General features: G+C 39.7%; 2 protein-coding genes across 20 annotated transcripts in view; one reads left to right on the plus strand and one right to left on the minus strand.

The window, feature by feature from the left end:
* tgs1 (trimethylguanosine synthase 1) overlaps positions 1 to 7,462 on the minus strand; it is a 77,424-nt gene extending 69,962 nt beyond the window's left edge. For 3 of the 9 annotated variants that reach the window (XR_005943318.1, XM_041189931.1, XM_041189938.1), the window contains exons 1-2: positions 7,262 to 7,461; positions 1,378 to 1,529 (exon numbers count right to left, since the gene is read on the minus strand). Coding sequence is in view for 7 of the 9 variants with exons in the window: in XM_041189931.1 (XP_041045865.1) it covers positions 1,378 to 1,529; positions 7,262 to 7,377 (268 nt within the window). In the remaining 2 variants the exon portion in view is untranslated. Of the gene's footprint in view, positions 1 to 1,347; positions 1,530 to 7,261 lie in introns of those variants that run through there. The other 6 variants (XM_041189936.1, XM_041189934.1, XM_041189935.1 and 3 more) reach the window with 5 other exon arrangements.
* Positions 7,463 to 7,520: 58 nt separating this feature from the next.
* tmem68 (transmembrane protein 68) overlaps positions 7,521 to 19,684 on the plus strand; it is a 53,281-nt gene continuing 41,117 nt past the window's right edge. For 4 of the 11 annotated variants that reach the window (XR_005943319.1, XM_041189945.1, XM_041189946.1 and 1 more), the window contains exons 1-4: positions 7,523 to 7,748; positions 8,278 to 8,352; positions 13,617 to 14,043; positions 19,513 to 19,680. Coding sequence is in view for 10 of the 11 variants with exons in the window: in XM_041189945.1 (XP_041045879.1) it covers positions 13,719 to 14,043; positions 19,513 to 19,680 (493 nt within the window). In the remaining variant the exon portion in view is untranslated. Of the gene's footprint in view, positions 7,749 to 8,277; positions 8,353 to 12,239; positions 12,316 to 13,616; positions 14,044 to 19,512; positions 19,681 to 19,684 lie in introns of all 11 variants that reach the window. The other 7 variants (XM_041189950.1, XM_041189949.1, XM_041189941.1 and 4 more) reach the window with 6 other exon arrangements.

Here is a 19,684-nt window from a genome sequence, read left to right on the forward strand (position 1 = left end):
GGTCAGGAGCTGAGTGGCCCTGGCGGAACCCAAACTGTGCATCAGTGAGCAGGTTATTGCTAAGCTAGTGCTACTTGATAACAGTATTGATGACACCTTCTATTACTTTACTGTTGACAGAGTGGACTAATGGGGTGTTAATTGTCCTGCATTTTGTGTACAGGGCACACCTGGGCAATTTTCCACATAGCCAGGTCGATGCCTGTGTTGTAGCTGTACTGGAACAACATGGCTATGGGTGCAGCAAGTTCTGGAGCACAAGTCTTCAGTATTATTGCTGAAATATTGTCAGGGCCCATAGCCTTTGCACCATCCAGTGCCTTCAGCCATATCTTGATATTACGTGGAGTAAATCAAATTGGCTGAAGGCTATCTGGCCTGTAGTTCCCAGTTTTCTCTCTTCCTTCTTTCTTAAAAACGGTGTAACATTTGTCAACTTCCAATCCAATGGGCCCGTTCCCGAATCTAAGGAATTTTGGAAAATCATAGCTAGCACATCCACTACTTTTGCAGCTGTCTCTTTTAGAAGGCCATCAGATTCCGGGGATTTGTTGGATTTTGGTCCCTTAATTTTCTTCAATACCTTTTCTCTGCTGATATTAATTTCCCTGATTTCCTCATATTTTTTAGCTCCTCGGTTATCGTCGATTTCCGGTATGGAACTTGTGTCTTCTACTGTGAAGACAGGCAAAATATCTGTTCAATGCCTCTGCCATTTCCTCATTCCCCATGATAACTTCTCCTATTTCTGCTTTTAAGGGGCCAAAGTTTACTTTAGCTACTCTGTTTTTTGTATACTTATAAAAGCTCTTACAATTTGTTTTATATTCCTGGCTAGTTTACTCTCTTATCCTATTTTTCCCTTTTTATCAACATTTTGGTAGCCCTCTGCTGGTTTCTAAAACACTCCCAAACCTTAGACTTGCTACAGTTTTTTGCAACATTGTAAGCCTCTTCTCTTAATTGAATTCTATCCTTAGCTTTCTTAGTGAGCCACGGGTGTGTTCTTCTTGCTGAAGTTTTACTCTTCATTGGCAAGTATTTTTGTTGAACATTTAGAATTTTTTTTTGATGGTTCCTACTATTCATTTACCTCCATACCTTTTACCCTATTTACCCAATTAACCTTAGTCAGTTCTCCCCACATACCTATGTAATTGGTTTTGTTTAAGCTTAAGATTTTTGTTTGTAATTAGAATACGTTACATTCAAACTTAACATGGAATCGAATGGTATTCCAAAAATCCTAAATATAACTTGGAAAGAGGATATAGACAAAAAAACGAAGCACATGAGATCCATACTAGAAGCAACTTTAAACACAGAACCAAATATTTAATAATGTAACTCCATTATCTTCATTGTCATAACATGTACCTCCATTATCTTCATTGTCATAACATGTACCTCCATTATCCTCATTGTCATAACAGGTACCTCCATTATCTTCATTGTCATAACACGTACCTCCATTATCTTCATTGTCATAACATGTACCCTTTAATCCCATCCGATAAAGTTCCCGGTCACTGCAATAAATTCAATAGGAGCCAACATCACACTTAAAAGTACACAGTGAAGGTACATGCTGATAAATGGTTTTGCAATATCTCATTTCTAATTTAGACATTATCATTATTATTGCCTGCATGCACGTTTTGCAATTAGATCTGTTCAGTGACATTCCAAGAAACAGGGAGGCAAAATTAGAAAAATTCAAGTGTTGATAAAATTGGAGATGATATTGGGAATAAATACAATATTGAATATGGAAGATATAGGGAGAACTATACTCCAAACAGAGAGACAAAACGAGTAAAGGCATCCGAAAAATGTTGATATAATAGGAGATAATGACAAGAGGAATAGTTTCTTGGAATGCTGTATTGACATCCAGACCCCTCAATTTCTGAGCCCTGGCAAAGATACCACCTTCAGGATATCAGACACAGTTGGTTCAGCTTCACTGAAGCTGTTTTCCCAAAGCAGATATCTTACTGCATTACCAGAACTCAGGTGTCTCAGTTTGTGTGCAGCAATCCAGTTTTATTAACTGGGGTTAGGGTGAATTCAGTCATCAATGAAGAGGCAGAGTAGCAGCTGAGGTGTCCATACAGGTGGCTCAGGGGGATCAGCTTAGGAGTGAAAGGTTGACCAGGAATGTCAGCCGAGAGCATGTGCTCCAGTCCTGAAATGGACTCAGATACACAACCTCAGGTATACAACAACACAGATTTAAGGTGATTGGTAGAAGGATTAGAGGGGACATGAGGAAAACCTTCTTCACCCAGTGGGTGGTGGGTGTTTTGAATTTGCTACCTAGTTTGGTAGTGGAGGCAGAAAACCTCAACTCATTTAAAAGGTACCTGGATCTGCACTTGAAGTGCTGTAACTCTCATGGCTACGTACTGGGTGCTGGAACATGGGACTGGAATGGACAGAAAGTTTTTTTATTTTTTATTTTTCAGCTGGCACAGACACAATAGGCTGAATGGCCTTTCTGTGCTGTTAACTTTTCTATGGTTCTAACCTACTGACAGATGAGACTGTTGATTGAGCTGTTGAGGCCAAGCCAATTGAAAATTCATTCCATAACCCTTAGTACCTCTGCCTAACAAAATTTTATCAAAGTCGGGAAATGGGGTTAAGATACAGATCAGTAATGACTTAACAGCTCAATGAAACGGGCTTGAAATCCTGAATGGCTGGCTCCTGTTCCTATGATGTTCAGGAAAGCAAGTCTTTGATTAAATGGTCATATTCCAGTCTGAGTCAGAAGCTGAAGGGTTCAAACTCCATTACAGACAGCCCAGGCAAGTGGAGATTGATCTCCAAGTATTGGATAAGCAGTGGGGCATTAACATCTGAAACAGTGATGGCTGGCTCAATGGTAGTATTTCCACTTCTGAATCAGAATGGTTAGGTCCCACCGCAGATAGCCATGCTGAGTGGGGTGCTGCATCTGAATTGACAGCAGTGGGAGTACTTACATACTTACATCTGTCAGGTGCATATGACCCTAATCACTGTAAAAGGGATAATGAAGCACTTTCTCCTTCAGTGTAGCCCACCTAACAGAAGGTATTCAGGAGATAAAAATCATGAGGATGGCAACAGGAGACCACCGTAAATGCTCTTCCCTGATATATGGTTCAAGAATCTCAAGTGCAAGACTTGAATTAGGTCCAGCCTTATGGCAAATATAACAAAAAGATGGAAAAATTACATTTGACCATTAACGTTTGTGTACATTTTGCTGTTCAATCATTTGTTGATCTATAAAGCAGTTCAATTTTTGTTTTGACTTTTTATTATTTTCATCACCAATAGGTAGGGAAGCAAAACTCATTGTGATGCAACTACTCCTAACAGTGGACAAATCGATGGTGTGATGATACACCAATCTGAGATCACAGCCCCTGCTAAGTTCTTCTTGCCAACCAATCATCTGCTTCTCTGTTGCAATAAATTAATTCAGCCATTCAGCCAAATCAAACTTTGTGCATCTCTAAAGATGACTGATGGGTGTAGTAGCTCTCTGGGTCAATTGAATTGGTTATTTAAGTGCTGGCATGGGGAAAGTCAGATCCTAGCTGCGAAGTTGTCAACGAATTCATCTTAACAGAAGCAAAGTCAGGTGCAACAGGCTGGTTATCAGAATTGCTGCATGGGAGATTTTGACAGCCCCAGGCTCCAACCCTTTACCTGGCTGTCAAGTAGTTATCACCTGACTCCATTTCTATCTCATTCCTATTGCTGATAAAATCAATTGTCATGTCCAGACTCGAATTAAGTATTCTCCTTCCAACTATCACAAAACGCATCTTATCCACAACTGGCACAAGAATAAAACAGGAAAGGTGGCTGAACCATGGATTACAAAAGAAATTAGGTATACTATTAGATCCAAAGGGGAGACATATAAAATTGACAGAGAAAGCAGCAAGCCTGAGGATTGGGAGCAGTTTAGAATTAGCAAAAGTGGGCAAAAAGATTGATCAAGAAGGGGAAAATGGAGTATGAGAGTAAACTTGCAGGGAACAAAAAAACTGATTGTAAAAGCTTCTATAAATATGTGAAGAGAAAAAGATTAGCAAAGACAAACATAGGTCCTTTACAATCAGAAACGGGGGAAATTACAATGGGGAACAAAAAGTGGCAGAGGAATTGAACACATATTTTGGTTCTGTCTTCACATAAGAACACAAATCATTTCCCAGAAATGTTAGGGAACCAAGGGTCTAGTGACAGGGAGGAATTGAAGAAAATCAGAATTAGTTAAAAAAAAACAAATGGTGCTAGAGAAATTAATGGGTTAATGGCTGAAATATCCCCAGGGGCTGATATATCCTAAAGTACTAAAGGAAGTGGCCTGGAAATATTGGATGCATTGGTGGTCATCTTCCAAAATTCTATAAAGTCTGGTGCAGTTCCTACAGATTGGAAGGTGGCAAATGTAACCCCACTATTTAAAAAAGGAGGGAGAGAAAAAACAGAATTACAGACCAGTTAGCCTAACATCAATAGTGGGAAAAATGCTAAAGTCTATTACAAAAGACGTGGTAACACAACACTTGGAAAGCATTAACGGGATCAGACAAAGTCAGCTTGGGTTTATGAAAGGGAAATCATGCTTATCTAATCTACTGGAGTTTTTTGAGGATGTAATTAGTAGAATAGATAAGGGGGGACCAGTGGATGTGGTGTATTTGGATTTCAAGAAGGCTTTTGATAAGGTCCCGCATAAGAGACAAGTGGGCAAAATTAAATCAAATAGTATTGGGGGTAATATACTGGCATGGATTGAGATTGGTTGACAGACCAGAAATGGAGAGTGGGGATATGTGGATCTTTTTCCGGTTGGCAGGCAGTGACTAGTGGTGTACTGCCTGGGCCCCAGCTATTCACAATATATATAAATGATTTGGATGAGGAAACCAAATGCAATATTTCCAAGTTTGCTGACGACACAAAACTGGGTGGGGTTGTGAGGAGGATCCAAGGAGGCTTCAGGACAATTTAGACCAGTTGTGTGTGTGGGCAAACAAATGGCAGTTGCAGTAAAACATGGATAAATGTGAAGTTAAATGCTTTGTTGTGAAAAAGAGAGGCAGAGTATTACTTAAGTGCTGAAATATTGGGAAATGTGGGTGTACAAAGGGATCTGGGTGTCCTTGTACACCAGTCAATGAAAGTAAACAGGCAGATGCAGCAAGCTATTAGGAAGGCAAATGGTATGTTGGCCTTCATTGCAAGAGGATTTGAGTTCAGAAGTAGGGATGTCTTACTGCAGTTATACAGGGCCTTGTTGAGACCACGCCTGGAGTATTGTGTGCAGTTTTGGTCTCTCTGCCTAAGAAGGGATATACTTGCCATAAAAGGAGTGCAGCAAATGTTCACTAGGCTGATAGTGGGGATGGCAGTACTACCATATGAGGAGAGATTGGTTCAACTGGGCCTATTTCACCTGAGTGGGTGCTTATTTTCAGAACATCAGCAGTCACACCTTACAATGATGACTCATTTTAGTGTGCTCGTTAATTTTCTTTAGCCAGTGTAAGCCTTGACTCAGGTAGCAACAATTGTGGGGATCCAAGAATCATAAGAAATACATGCATTGTTAATTGTTGGTTTATATAATAAACAATAATCTGAAATGTAGTGTAATTAAATCTACATGATACTAATTATTAATGGGGGCACAGGGCATGGGAAAGACCACAGAGGAGGTTGTGAACAAATGCAATATCAAGAAAGAGTCGATGTGGTGAATATGGACTTCCAAAAGGCAAAAGAAAAATATGGCAGATGCTGGAAAATGCTTATCAACCAGCATCTGGAGAGAAAAACAGAGTTAACTTTTCAGGACTGTGAGGGAGAATGGCAGCATGGATACAAAGTTGACTGAGTGACAGAAAACAAGAGAGTAGTGGTAAACAGTTGCTTTTCAGAGTGGAGGAAGGTATACAGTGGTATTAGGGACCAGTGCTTTTCTTGCTAAGGTGACACAAAACTTGAAATTATTTTGAACTGTGAGGAGGATAATGATGGGCTTCAAGATGACATATATTGCCTGACAAGACAGGTCTACAGAACATGTAGCTGCTGAAATTTAATGCACAGAAGTGTGAAGTAACAGATTTTGGTTGGAAGAATCAGGAGAGGCAACGTAAACTAAAGGGCACAATTCTAAAGGAGGTGCAGGAACAGAGAGACCAGGAGCGTATGTGCACAAATCAATGAAGGTGGCAGGGCAGGTTGAGAAAATGCTTAAAAAGGCTTTTGGGATCTTGAGATTTACAAACAGAGGCATAGAGTACAAAACCAAGGAAGTTATCATGAACCTCTATAAAACATGCCAACTGTGTCCAATTCCAAACAGTGCACTTTAGGAATGATGTGAAGTGATTAGAAAGGCTGCAGAAAAGATCTACGAGAATGGTTGCATTGATGAGGGACCTCTGACACATGGACAGATTGAAGAAGCTGTGGTTGTTCTCCTAAGAGAATTAAGGTTGAGAGTTTTGATTGAGATGCTCAAAATCAAGAAGGGTCATAGTCAAGAACCAAAGGACACTGAGTTAAGGTGATTGGCAAAAATAGCCAAAGAGGACAAAAAAAAATTTCTGCAGCGATTGGTTAGGATCTGGAATACACTGCCTGAGTGTGTGGTGAAGGCAGACTCAATTGTCCCTTTCAAAATGGAATTGAATAAGCACCTGAAATGAAGCTGGGGAGTGGGGCTAACTAAATTTCTCTTGCAAAGAGCCCACACGGACTCGACAGACCAAATGCCCTTTTTCAGTGCTGTAACCATTTTATGATTCTATGATCTGGAGTTGTATGATTGCTTAATCCAGGCCTGCTTTTATGTTTTTACTTGGGATTCATTTTCTTCTGACAGGATATAGAAGATACCCGAATTGTTGACTAAGTAGCTTCGACCCAAGCCTCCAGGTCTGCCCAAAATTTTAATTCCTGCCTCTCCTTTAGCAACTAAAACAGGCGTGGACGTCGCAAAGAAAACAATGCACATTTGTTGTGATGCAGTAACAGAGAGTGAATGTTGTTCTTATTGTATGAGAAGTCACAGAAGGGGCGGGGTTTTGCTGTATTTCGGCTCATGCTATGTTTTTTTATATACCGTAAGTCAGGAGAGTTTGGAGAAAGTTGATGGGGAAAAGCAGTGACTGGGAGAGGGGACAGGAAGTTAACTTCATGACGAAACATTAATTTCAGCAAAGCCGCCAGAGTGACTTACTGTACGTAGGCTCTGCTGCAGAAACACTGGATCTGCTCCGTCTCCTCACTGAAACCTTCCAGCAAGAGGAAAATTTCCGCCACCATACTCCAGTTCTCGCACATGTTGTTTCTCATCTCAACGCAGAACCACCACACTCCGGCTCCCCGGCAGGCAGTAGCCGAAACTTCCGGCAGACATAGGTCCAACTTCCGGTGAGTGAGGTCAACGCGCGCGCGCCCCTTCTGGGGCGAGACACTGACCTGCCTTACCGGAAGTCCCGAATGCGCAGCTGCGGCGAGTGTGGGAGGGGGCGGGCTCCCTGGCGGGGCCCGAGGGAGCGGCTGCTTGCGAGTGACAACTGGAGCCCACGGTGGCGCAGGAATTGCGAACCAGGGTAAAGGACAGGCCCAAGCTTCAGAGGCGAGTGACGCCGGCTACAACGATCAACAGTAAATTAATGAATGGTTAATAATGGAACAGCTTATTAGAGAAACGGCGTCACCGGGTGAGTGAGGGGGGAGAGGAGTGGGAGTATCAGGGAGAAAAAGGGCTGGAGAGGTGTCGAGAGAGTGATGGAGGGCAAGCGAAGGGGAAACGGAGATGGGAGGAGAGAGAAGGTATTCATGCTTCATGAGGAAGGCATAATTCTGCCCAAATAGCGACATGTAGACCAAGTGAGTTCCTGTCCCAGTTAGATCTTTCCCTTTTGAAGTTTGAACTGGGGCAAACATGTGAAAAGGATATCATCGCAGTTATTCACAATATCAAAGCTGTCCATCTGAATAGGGCTCAAAAGATATCTATGGATCTGTTTGTGCCCAGGAGCTTTTCTGCTATTGCAGTCTAGTCTCCCAGCCGAGCTTACACCAAGAGTTGCTTAAAATGTTTTTAAAATATTGTGTTGCAGAGTTGGAGAGAGCCAAATGGGCCTGATTCTCCCCTTGGGGATAATGTAAAATTGGAATAACACTAATAGTTTGCAAGACCTGCAATTCTACATATGCTGCGGCCTAAATGTTATTTTATTTATTCAGTATTCTAGTGCCATCTTGAAGCACTTGTGGACTTACTACATTTGAAATGGATGGCATCAGAAATTTGCTTGATAGGTAAGAAGCCATCCCTAATGAATATGAATGCTATTTTTGAAACTGACTTAAAGTAGATTAATTTCTCATTTGAAAAGCAGTTTTGTCACATGCACAGTTAAGACGACTATTTCTGGTTTATTGAATGATAGTTACTAAAACAGCTCCCCACTACTCACAACTATTCTGGATTTGAATTTATTAACATTCAGTGTCAATGTCCTGCTTGGGAGAGGGGAGCATAAAAGGTCCTTGTGCAAGAGGAAGTACTGGTTTGTTGTCTACATTAAGTGCTGAAGAGGTCTTTTGGCAGACTGGAATTTGTTTGACTCCTACTACTGAGAGCTTAGGTTGGTAGAGTTACTAAAAGCACACGTTTACAATTCAGTTGACACCTTGCAAAATTGATCAACAACAAATTGATACACTGGCAATGAACTATTCTGTATGTCTATTAAGTTGGCTTTGAAAAAGATTTTCTGTGAAGAAATATATCTAAGGAAGGACATACTTGCCTTGAAGGCAGTACAGTGAAGGTTCCAGAAATTGGTTCCTGGGATGAGAAAGTTGTTCTCTGATGAGAAGCTGAGTAAACTGGCCCCATATGCTCCTGAGTTCAGAAGAATGAAAGGTGATCTCATTGAAACATAAAAGATTCTGAAGGGGCTTGACAGGGTCGACACTGAGAGGTTGTTTCCCCTAGAACCAGGGGACACAGCCTCAGAATAAGGGGCAGACTATTTAAGACTTAGATGGGGAGGAATTTCTTCACTCAGAGGGTGGTGAAACTTTGGAATTCTCTGTTGTGGATGCTCCATCATTGAATATATTTAAGGCAGAAATAAACAGACTTTTAGTGTCTCAGGGAATCAAGGGATATGGGGGATAGGCAGGAAAGTTGAATTGAGGCAGAATAGTACACATTGCCTGCCAGATTTGATCAAAATGAAGGCAATAAAGTACTGATGCTGTGTGTGATTTCTTATAAAAAAGAAAACAAAGGCTGACAGTGGTTGTTGAAATGCATTTTCTAAATCTGGCATAAATAATGGTCGTCTTAATTTTGTGCAGTTTAATTTTCTAAGAGAGGCCACAGTTTTGCTTGTCTCATCTACAGCAATCTAGATTTTGAGTCAATGCTGGAGTCATGCCTCTGGCCATTTACTTTTACAAATGCCTTTGCAGACTAAGTCTAAGGTTACAGACCTTTGTACTGCTGAATTCCAAGCTGAAATTTGTTAACAGATTGTGTCTGGAGAACATTATTTTCTTTCACCTTCAAACATCACCAATCTCCATTCTTACCTTTCACCCACTGCTGCTGAAACCAAAATGCTCACCTGCTTGACTTTAAAGATTAACCTGAAACCACCTTGCAACCACATTGTGCCAACTAAAATTCAGTCATACCACCATAGTCTGTATTCCCAACCATAATCTGATCCTGGCTGAGCTGCATTGGCTCCCCATACCTCAATGAATTGGCTTTCAGATCCTTGTGATCCCAGCCGCAGTCCCCAGTCTGTTTGTTCCATTGTTTATTGGTGCCTGTTCCATTTCTTTGCCCATTGGAATCCCTACTGTAAATCCTCCTGACTTTTCACCCATTCCTCTATCAAAGGTTTCAAAAACTAACCAAGTTTTATATTCACTTTTTTCTATACATTATTTGAGACATTTTTATGCAGGTGTGAAGAAATATAAATTGTTCTTGTTTCTTGCTATATGTATATAGTTTTACTTGACTTCTTTCTGCTGCAGTACATTTCCTCAATCAAGGTTAAAAAAAGGAAAAGTCCAGTCATGCCAGATGAGGGGTCTCCAGCAACATATAATCTAGCTAGCAATGAGTGCTTCCTTCGTATCTCTTTGAGATTGTTTAATAACTTATATATATTTTTGCTAAGAAAATGTACTGTCAGAAACGTTTTTAAGTTGTGTGTGATCTTATAACATTAATTCTTGGAACTAATAGCCTCTCAGCTGTGAAAATGCCGAGTCCAATGGCCAGCCCCTAAAGGTTGCACATAAAACTCCTCACTACATTCTGCTTCAGCGCATGTGTTAGGAACATAGGACTTAGGAGCAGAAGTAGGCCTTTTGAACCTGCTCCGCCATTCATTAGGATCTTGGCTGATCTGGTTGTGGTTTCAACTCTACTTGCCCTCAATGATCCTTGACTCCCTAGTCTATCAAAAATTTATCTGACTCAGCGTTGAATAAATTAAATGACCCAGCCTCTGCTGCTTTCTGGAGAAAAGAATTACACCGACTAACAACCCTCCGGGAGAAAAAGATTCCACTCATCTCAGTCTTAAGAGAGAGACCTCTTGTTCTTGAACTGCGTCCACTAGTTCTAGTCTTCCCCCAAAAGAAGAAACATCCTCCTGGTGTCACCCTATCAAGTCCCCTCAGGATCTGATATGTTTAAATAAGATCACCTCTCATTGTTCTAAACTCCAATGGGTATAGGCTCAGTCTTTTCACCTTTCTTCATAAGATAAACCCTTCATCACAGGAATGATTCAAGTGAGCCTTCTCTGAACTGCTTCACATGTATTTATGTCCTTTTTCAAACAAGGAGTCCCAAACTGTACACAGTACTCCAGATATAGGGCAGAATTTTCTGCCTGTCGGATGGGCAAGCCCGACCCAATCTCCGGCTGGTGGGGAATCAACCCCCCCCAGTGAAATAGGCTGCGCCGCCATTTTACGTGGGCGGGACAATTGAGGCCTGCCCAGCGTGACGTCCGGCGAGAAACGCTATGCGCTTCCTGTGCAGGCGGAGGAATTCCCCAAAAGCGAGAGTGTGCTTTTTTGTGCATGCGCACGAAAGAGCACACATCTCCCTGAGGCTAAGTGCAGCCTCAGGGAGATCGCCTGGAATTTGAAAACTATTAAAAATGGAAAAAAAAACCCTTACGTGTCCCCCTCATGTGATAATGTCACATGAGTTGGGACATGTTCATAATTTACACAATAACTTTATTAAATTTTTTATAACGATGCATGAAACCTCATCCCGCTGCTGGCTGAGGTTTCATGTTTTCTTTGTTTGCCACAGGGGCTCCTGGCCTGCCCGCCAACCTGAAGGTTGGACGGGTAGGTCCTTCAATTGTTTAAATGATCCTGTCAATGGCCTCAATTGCCATTGACAGGTCAGCTGATTTTGCTGCGCCCCGCCTTCCTGAAAATTTAAATGGGTGGGATGACATCAGGGGTTCCGCCCGACGTCATCCCGCGTCATTTTACGCATTGGTGAGCAGGCCCCGCCCCCCTGCTCGCCGACGGCAAAATTCTGCCCATGGTCTCACCAATACCCTGTACAGCTGCAGTAAAACGTCTATCCTTTTACAGTATTTTCCATTCCTTTTGCAATAAATGGCCACATTCCATTTGCCATCCTAATTACTTGCCATATCTGATTCATGTACCAGGACACCCAGAACCCTCTACCACAGAGTTCTAAAATCTCTACATTTAAATTGTATATTGCTTTTCTATTCTTCATGCCAAAGTGGACAAATTCACATTCTGCCACATTATTCTCCATCTGCCAAATTTTTCCCACTCACTTTATCTATATCCCTTTGCAGACTGTCCATCCCCTCTTGGTAACTTACTTTCCTACTTATCTTGGCGTCATCAGGAAATTTAGTTACCATACACTTGGTCCTTCCATCCAAGTCATTGATGTAGATTGTAAATAGTCGAGGCCCCAGCACTGATCCCTGTGGCACTCCACAAGTTACAGCTTGCCAACCTGAAAATGACCCATTTATCGAATTACTACTGGAAACTGTTGCATGATTTACTGTGCAATTCCAAGTTTGTCAACAGAGCAGTCAAGTGGTTGCAATCTTGAAAAACTGCTAATTAAAATTCAGCCTCTGCTCATGTGTTTCTAGGGATTCCAAGATGGCACCAAAACAGGAGGTATAGTTAATTCCTTGGAATACAAAAGGATGCTGTTGAGGGACATTGGTAAGGTTGAGGAATTAGCTTAAAGGTAGCAGATGGAATTCAGAACAAGTGTATGGTGATGCATGTTGATTTTTTAAAAAGACAATAATTATAGACTGGAACTAAGCTCACTGCTGTGGAAGAGCAGAGAGATATGAGTATACAAATTCACAGGAGATTATAAGTAACGTCCCAGATTAATAAGGCTCTAAAAATATAAACTAATGGAATTCTTAGTTTATTAAGAGATAAAGAATATGAAAGCCAAGAGGTAATGTGATTCACAACCTTTATAAGACCTAAGTTAGGGTACTGTCTGCTCCTCACTCTCAATGTATATTAATGCTCTGGAAAGAGTAAAAGCAGATTCACGAGGATTCTGCCTCGTATGAGCAACTTCAAATACAAAGAAAGACTTGGAAAATTTTTTTTTCATGAGAACATTGTAGATTAAAAAATTGTAGAAGTGTTCAAAATTATAAAATGATGAGTAGAGTAGATTGAAGGGGAATAATTTTAGTCGGGGTAGTTGGGTCTAGAATGAGAAGCAATAGATGCAAATTTAAGAAACTTAGAGCAGAGAGCAGGAGAAACATTTCTACATGGAAAATTGAGAAGATGTAGAACTATGTTTACATGCAAAATTAGGTTGGATAGTTGGATGAAGGAAAAGGGGTTGAATAAATATGGAAACAAGGTGGCCAAATGTGGTTAGAATTATTTATGTGCTCAGAGTTTCAGCACCAACACAAACTGATTTGAATGGCCTGTTTGGAATGAACTCTACTTATAAAGCTTGCCATGTTTCCTGAAAATCTGCCTTTTGTCTTCAATGATGGCAGTGATTGTGGGAACATTGATATCCTTGACCTTTCTAATGTTTACTGTGTGCACCTCAAATTGACTGTACCATTGTTGTGATCTTAAAATACTACTTTGACACTTCTGTCAGCCTGAGGTATCATGCATGCACTTGACTACAGTGGAAAATGTTGATATTTCTTATTGATTTAAGTTTACAGTTTTGCTATACTGTTGAACAAAATTATCAATTGTGCATAGGTCAAGACTTAAATAACTTAACTGGATTTATTTGGCTGATAGGAATCAACTGGAGGTATAGGAGTGCAGTATTTCATGAATGATTAGCTTCCAGATTTTTGGTCATAAGATCTAGTTATACTACCACTATTTACTATATATTGTCAGGTGTAATATTTGTGATTACCTATTTTGAGCTTAGTACTAATACAGCTTTTCTCTAAGCTGTATTAGTTTTTTTCAAATTGCTGAGATCATAACACTATTTTCTGTTTCTACAGTTGACAAGAACTCTGTTTTACTCTTAAGAGAATACTGCTGTTCCTGTCGTAATGATCCCCAAACTCTATCTCTGTACTGATGTTTGGTGATGTTGGTTTGGTATGGCTGCTGCTGATGAATCCTATGTGGAAGGACAAAATGGGAGTTTTGTGTCCTACATGATTGACATAGTAGAAAAATGGACCGGCTTGGAAATCCTGGAAGGCTCCCTGCATTACTTGGACTACCTCCTGTGGGTTTTCACTCCACTCATCATTGTCTTCATTCTGCCATTGTTTATTATTCTGTTCCTGTACCTTTCCATTCTTTTTCTGCACATGTACAAAAGAAAGAGAGAGCTGCAAGAGGCTTATTCAAATAATGTTTGGGATGGTGCTAGAAAGACTTTGGCAACTCTGTGGGATGGACATGCAACTATATGGCATGGTAAGCAGTTTTCATTTTTAATATGATTGGTGTTATACTATTAAGCATAGTTATTATTATTATTAGCAACAATCAATGAGGAAATGTTTGGCAAGTTGTTTGTTTTCCTTTTGAAAAAGGGATTTCCAGTTGACCTATTCTAAAGTTCTTTACATTACAAAGGGACTGACAAAGGTGATGCAGGCAATAAAGTTCAAACACTGAATGAAAATTTAAAATTAAGTCCAGATTAAGGAGAATTTCAGAAGGACTTCTTTTCATTAAAAGACTAATTGGTTACCTGGAATAAGATAACAAGGTAGACAATCAAATCAAAACTTTGTGGTCAAAATGCTCTGTAAGGAATAAACTTGACCTTGTACTTATGAAATGTGAATAGAATGATTGTAGTCTAGAAAACCTAATTTTATGTGATGAGATAATTTTGAAGTTATGATGGGCTAATGTATGTTCAGTAAAATATTTTCTGTTAATTTTGAAACATGCATGGCCACATTAGGTGCGAACATCTTAAGAGCACAGAACATAGTATGACAATATAATAATGTTTGGCAGCATGGAAAAGCCTAACTAGCTTAATTTTGTGATTTCATTACCTCTTGCTCTGTTTTTCTTGAAAGTGTTTGCACTGGCTATCTGGAATAAAGTACTGAAGCAGGTCTGCTTCAGTATTTTATTCCAGATAGCCAGTTACTCTTGCGGGAGGGGCGGGGTGGGAATGTCCTTCTGAATTCCTCCTTAATCTGAATTCTTAATGTTCAGTTTTCATCCAGTGTTTGAACATTTTGCCTGCATCAACTTTATCAGTTCACTTTGTAATTTCAAAACCTTTGAGTGCACTGGAAATCTCCTCATTTTCAAAGGATAAACCAACTGCCTAAAATTTTGTCATTGGCTGATAGCTGTAATCATCAAGAAATCAGACCAATTTAAATTCAAAAGTACAATTTGTTTCGCTCTGTACTTTAGTCCTCTACTAATGTAACCCAGCGACTTAATTTGTTCTTCAATCTGTAGCTAAATACGGGGCTGACACTTTCACATAATCATCTGCAATAATCCAAAACTTTTTCCTGGTCAGATCACTGTACAGCCTTCCATTTAGTACATGGTCTTTGCTCTTTCACTAATATTAATAGTTATCCAAATCGAATAATTATTGTGATTGGCTCCTTGGCAAATTATTAAAAACTCCAAATTTTCTGAATTTGATTATATTTTTCATGATTTACTCTGTGTGTTATGTTGCTTTAGTTGGGAAACTTGGAGATTTTTTTCATCGATCATCTAAAAATGGAAGCAATCCCAGAACTGAACTATGAGGTGCTTTGTGGTAACCTCTTCGCAGTTTTAAAAGTTTCCTGCTTTTAAGCCTATTATTTATCCAATGCCATATTTTAACTACTGTTTCATGGCTTTTAATGCTACGTTGTTAAAGATGTTTCTTTTGAACGAGATGTTGAATTTGAGACCGTGTCTGTCAGTTTAGGTAGATCCATAATATTATTCAAAGAAGGGCAGTGAGTTCTTTTCAGTGTACTGACCAGCATTCATCTGACAAACAGCCCCTTCAAAATAGATTAGGCACTTATCTAATTTTTCATTTGAGACCTTGCGTGCAAGTTGGCTGCTACCTTTACTTACAAAGGACTTACACTGCAAAAGTGCAAATATTTTTCTGAATTGCTGTTTAATCATGTGTGTGAAGCATTATTAAAAGCTTTCTGAAAGATTAATATATATCAACTGCATTTTCTTTGTATATCACATGAGTGATAAACCCGATCAGGCTATTTAAATATCACCTCTGCCTGAAAATATGTTGTTGTCCTCCTGCTTGGGGGTTGAATCCACTAGAGGTCTAGTTTTCCCACCAGCACAAGTGTAAGTTGGGAATTGTGCCAAATGCGTACAATGATGTGTTGTTCAACATTAAATTTGAGCCTAGTTTAGCCTACATGCCTGTTTCACGATGACTTGTAATTATTAGGGTAACAGGTACATTAAGTGAAGAATTGACTTCCAACCATGTCTCATTGTAGGCAAATATGGCTGTGATTAGCTGATCAATTTTTATTGTGCCTCAGCAATAGGAACATTTCAAATTACTATACAAATAACTATTTAAAAAAAAATGGATTGCAGGCTGGAAGGGTTGTGACTGACCTTGACCAAATAGATGGGCCTTGGGAAGGTTTTAAATGCCAAGACGTTTTGATAGGCAGTTACCAAAGTAAGGCAGATGAAAGCTCTGTCATAATCATAGAGCAAATTGGAGGGGGTTGGGAATGCTGCAGTGCACAACATGTTGCTGTCAAAGGGATGAAGGGTTATAGATCTTGAGGAACTGCAGATGTAGGGTGGAGTAAGGACTCGGGCAGGGTGGAATTTACAAAGGAAAGTAAGGAATTTAAATGTGAAATGTTGTGAGCATGGAAGCTTGCCACTAGTGCCACAGTAGGTCAACAAAGACAAGAAAGTAGTACTTGGTTAGGGCAGTCCATGTGCAGCAGAGTTGTGATCAAATTGAAGTTTATGGAGGATGGTACACCAGAGCATTGGAATGGTCAAGTGTGGAAATGAAAATAAGTGATTTTCAGCAAAGCAGCTGAGGGAAGGACTGGAATGGATAGTGATGTGGCAGTGGAAGTAATGCAGTCTTAATATATAGGGTTTTAAGCTCAGCTCAACACAAGACATTGATTATAGTCTGGATCAGACTGAGAGAGTGGTTAGGGAGGGGGATAGAATCTGAGGTAATGAAGTGGAGTTTGTGGTGATACTTGAAGATAATGGTGTGGGTTTATTGATGTTTAGCTATAGGAAGTTGTTACTCACACATGACCTGATGTTGGAAAGATGTTTTGATTTGTTGGAGACAGTTAAGGGTCCAAGAGGAACAAAGTTACTGCTGGGTCTGTTGTGTTCTGTCTGGTCCTAACTCAGGCCTTGCATATTAGATTCTTAAACCACTTATGAAGGAAGAGTAGTTGGAAGATTGGGGGATGGAGGTGGGTGTGGATTCGTGAACAGAGAGAATCACCTCTATTTTTTCAGTATTACTTCCCCAAATCAGAGGAATGCAAATACAAACTCACCTAATGCACAACTTGCCTATAATTGCCAGATTTGACCAAAGTTGATAATGTTCTGGGAGTTAAAGAAGCTTAGTTTTGACTTTTCAGTACGGGTAAGGGGATTAGAGTTCACGGGCAATGGTCATGGGAAACAGAGCTGAGGATAATCTTTAACTGTTCTCAGCTGATCCTCAAAATTTTTGGCGAAGGAGAGTGAAGCATGAAAACGCTTGTTGTGGTCAAGCTGGACCTAGTATTTAGGTCAGTTGTGTGGCACCTATGTTTGCATTTGTATTTAAAGGAGAAATGCTTTTTTTCCTTTATACATTCACGGGATGTGGGCACTGCTGGCAAGACCAGCATTTATTGTCCTCGTAAATTAGGGTGAGGCCATTTCAGAGGGCATTTAAGAGTCAACCACATTGCTGTGGGCCTGGAGTTACATGTAAACTAGACCAGGTAAGGACAGCAGATTTCCTTTCCTAAAGGATATAATTGAAACAGATGGCTTTTTACAACAATTGATAGTTGTCATGGTCACTATTACTGAGGCTAGCTTTATATTCTAGATTCTTTTATTAATTGAATTCAAATTTCACTAGCTGGGTTTCACAGTGGGATTTGACCCATGTCCCCAGAACATTAGACTGGGCCTCTGGATTACCAGTTTGCTGACATTACCGCTATGCCACCACTTCCCCCTTAAAGTTATCATTTGGAAATACGCCATTTGGACCAACCAGTCCATTTCAGAAGATATTAAAGGCAAAGACAGAGGAACAATTAAACAAAACATCAGTTGCAGAGAGGATTTAATGGGAAGAGTTGAGGAGTTTGTGAAAGAACTGGGGAGAGTGTTCCCTTTTAGTGACTGGTGACAACATGCATCAATCAAGCAACATTTTACACAACTGGGTACAGAGAGAAATGGATGTTGAACGAAGAAAAAAGATTAGGAAGCCTAGCTGAAAAGATGAGTTTTGAGAAGGTTTTTAAAAGAGAATTGGGTGGTGGGGTTCAAGGGGAGAGTAGGACCAGGGCAGTTGAAGACCCTGACACCACTGGTGGAATGAAGGGGAAACACGCAAGTCCAAGGTCAGAGGGTGGAAGAATGTGGAGGATACAGCTACATATACAGATAGATTCAAAAAACAACTATTATGAATCTTAACATGACCAGACTCAGCAAGAACTGTAAAATGAGTGATGCCTAAAACTATGCAATGGAGATTATGGACATGTTGCTATAAAGAGAAAAAGTAAACTCACTGGATGCCCTTTTCTTGCAAGAGAATCCTTTATAATTTGAAAGCCGTAGAAAATCAGTGTGTGTTTCATGGACTTATATACAATTCAATTCAACAAAACCATTTAGGAATTTCCTTCAGAAATGTGCAAGCAACCTTTTTAAATTATATATCACCTAATATTTGACTGTTTTCTTGGAAGAGGAAGATTTAGCCCATGTTGTCTCATCATCTAATTTTATTTAATTTTCAGGGACTTGGCAGTTCCATCTGATGGTTTTCTGGTTTATGTTCAGTAATTTAAAATTATTTGAAAAATTGAATTGGTTCCCCATTATCTGTAGTTCTATAGACCAGAACACAGCGAAAAACAAATTTTATTTTCTTATTGTAACTTAATCAAATAATCAAACACCTTCAACCTTGACCACGCATGGGCTGATAATGTCCAGTTCAACAATTAGCAATTGCTATGTGTCCACAAAACTCTGTTAATAAATTTGGCTAAACGCTCATTGGTTACATCTATCAGCCTTGTACTATCATTTATTAAAGGTGAAAGGGAATATATTTTAATTTTCTTTCAAATAGTAGGAGGTGTTCACACACTTAGCAGAACGTAAATGGTTTCTAGAAAAAGGAAAGGTACAGACGCTAATGAATTAATAGAAAATGCCAGATCTGGAAATGAATGTACAGTTGACCCTGTTTTTTTGATTTTCTGGACAAGTTTAGACAAGTAGAAAGGATAAAGCCGAAACCGATACAAGTTGAATTGAAGTGGTAGCAATAACAACCTATAATTAAAACAATAAATGGTGTACAGAATGTAAACTGCACGATTACTTATTTTTCACGTGTCAAAATAATGACAATATACTCATAACAATATGCAATCCAGTGTAATTGGAGTTGAACTGATGCCTAGAGTCTCCATTAATGCTTATCTCTTATTGCTAGCTTGGCATATATATCAAACTTTTGCTGCATTTATTGCCCAGATCAGGTTAGTTTTGTAAACTCTTAATTTTTAAGATTTAAAATCCTGCCTGTCTACAAAAGCAATATAAGCATATTGATCCTCCCTTACCATAAAATACAATATTTGTGTATGTATTAGGCTAACTCTGTTCCTTTTTCCTCAGGTTACGAAGTTCATGGATTGGAAAAAATTCCTGATGCAGGGCCTGCTCTGATTGTTTATTATCATGGGGCCATACCTGTAGACTATTACTATTTTTTAGCTAAAGTAATTATCCAAAAAGGAAGAACCTGTCACTCCGTAGCTGACCATTTTCTTTTTAAGTTACCAGGTAT

Source organism: Carcharodon carcharias, chromosome 6, assembly GCF_017639515.1.
Source record: "Carcharodon carcharias isolate sCarCar2 chromosome 6, sCarCar2.pri, whole genome shotgun sequence".
Classification (NCBI taxonomy): Eukaryota; Metazoa; Chordata; class Chondrichthyes; order Lamniformes; family Lamnidae; genus Carcharodon; species Carcharodon carcharias.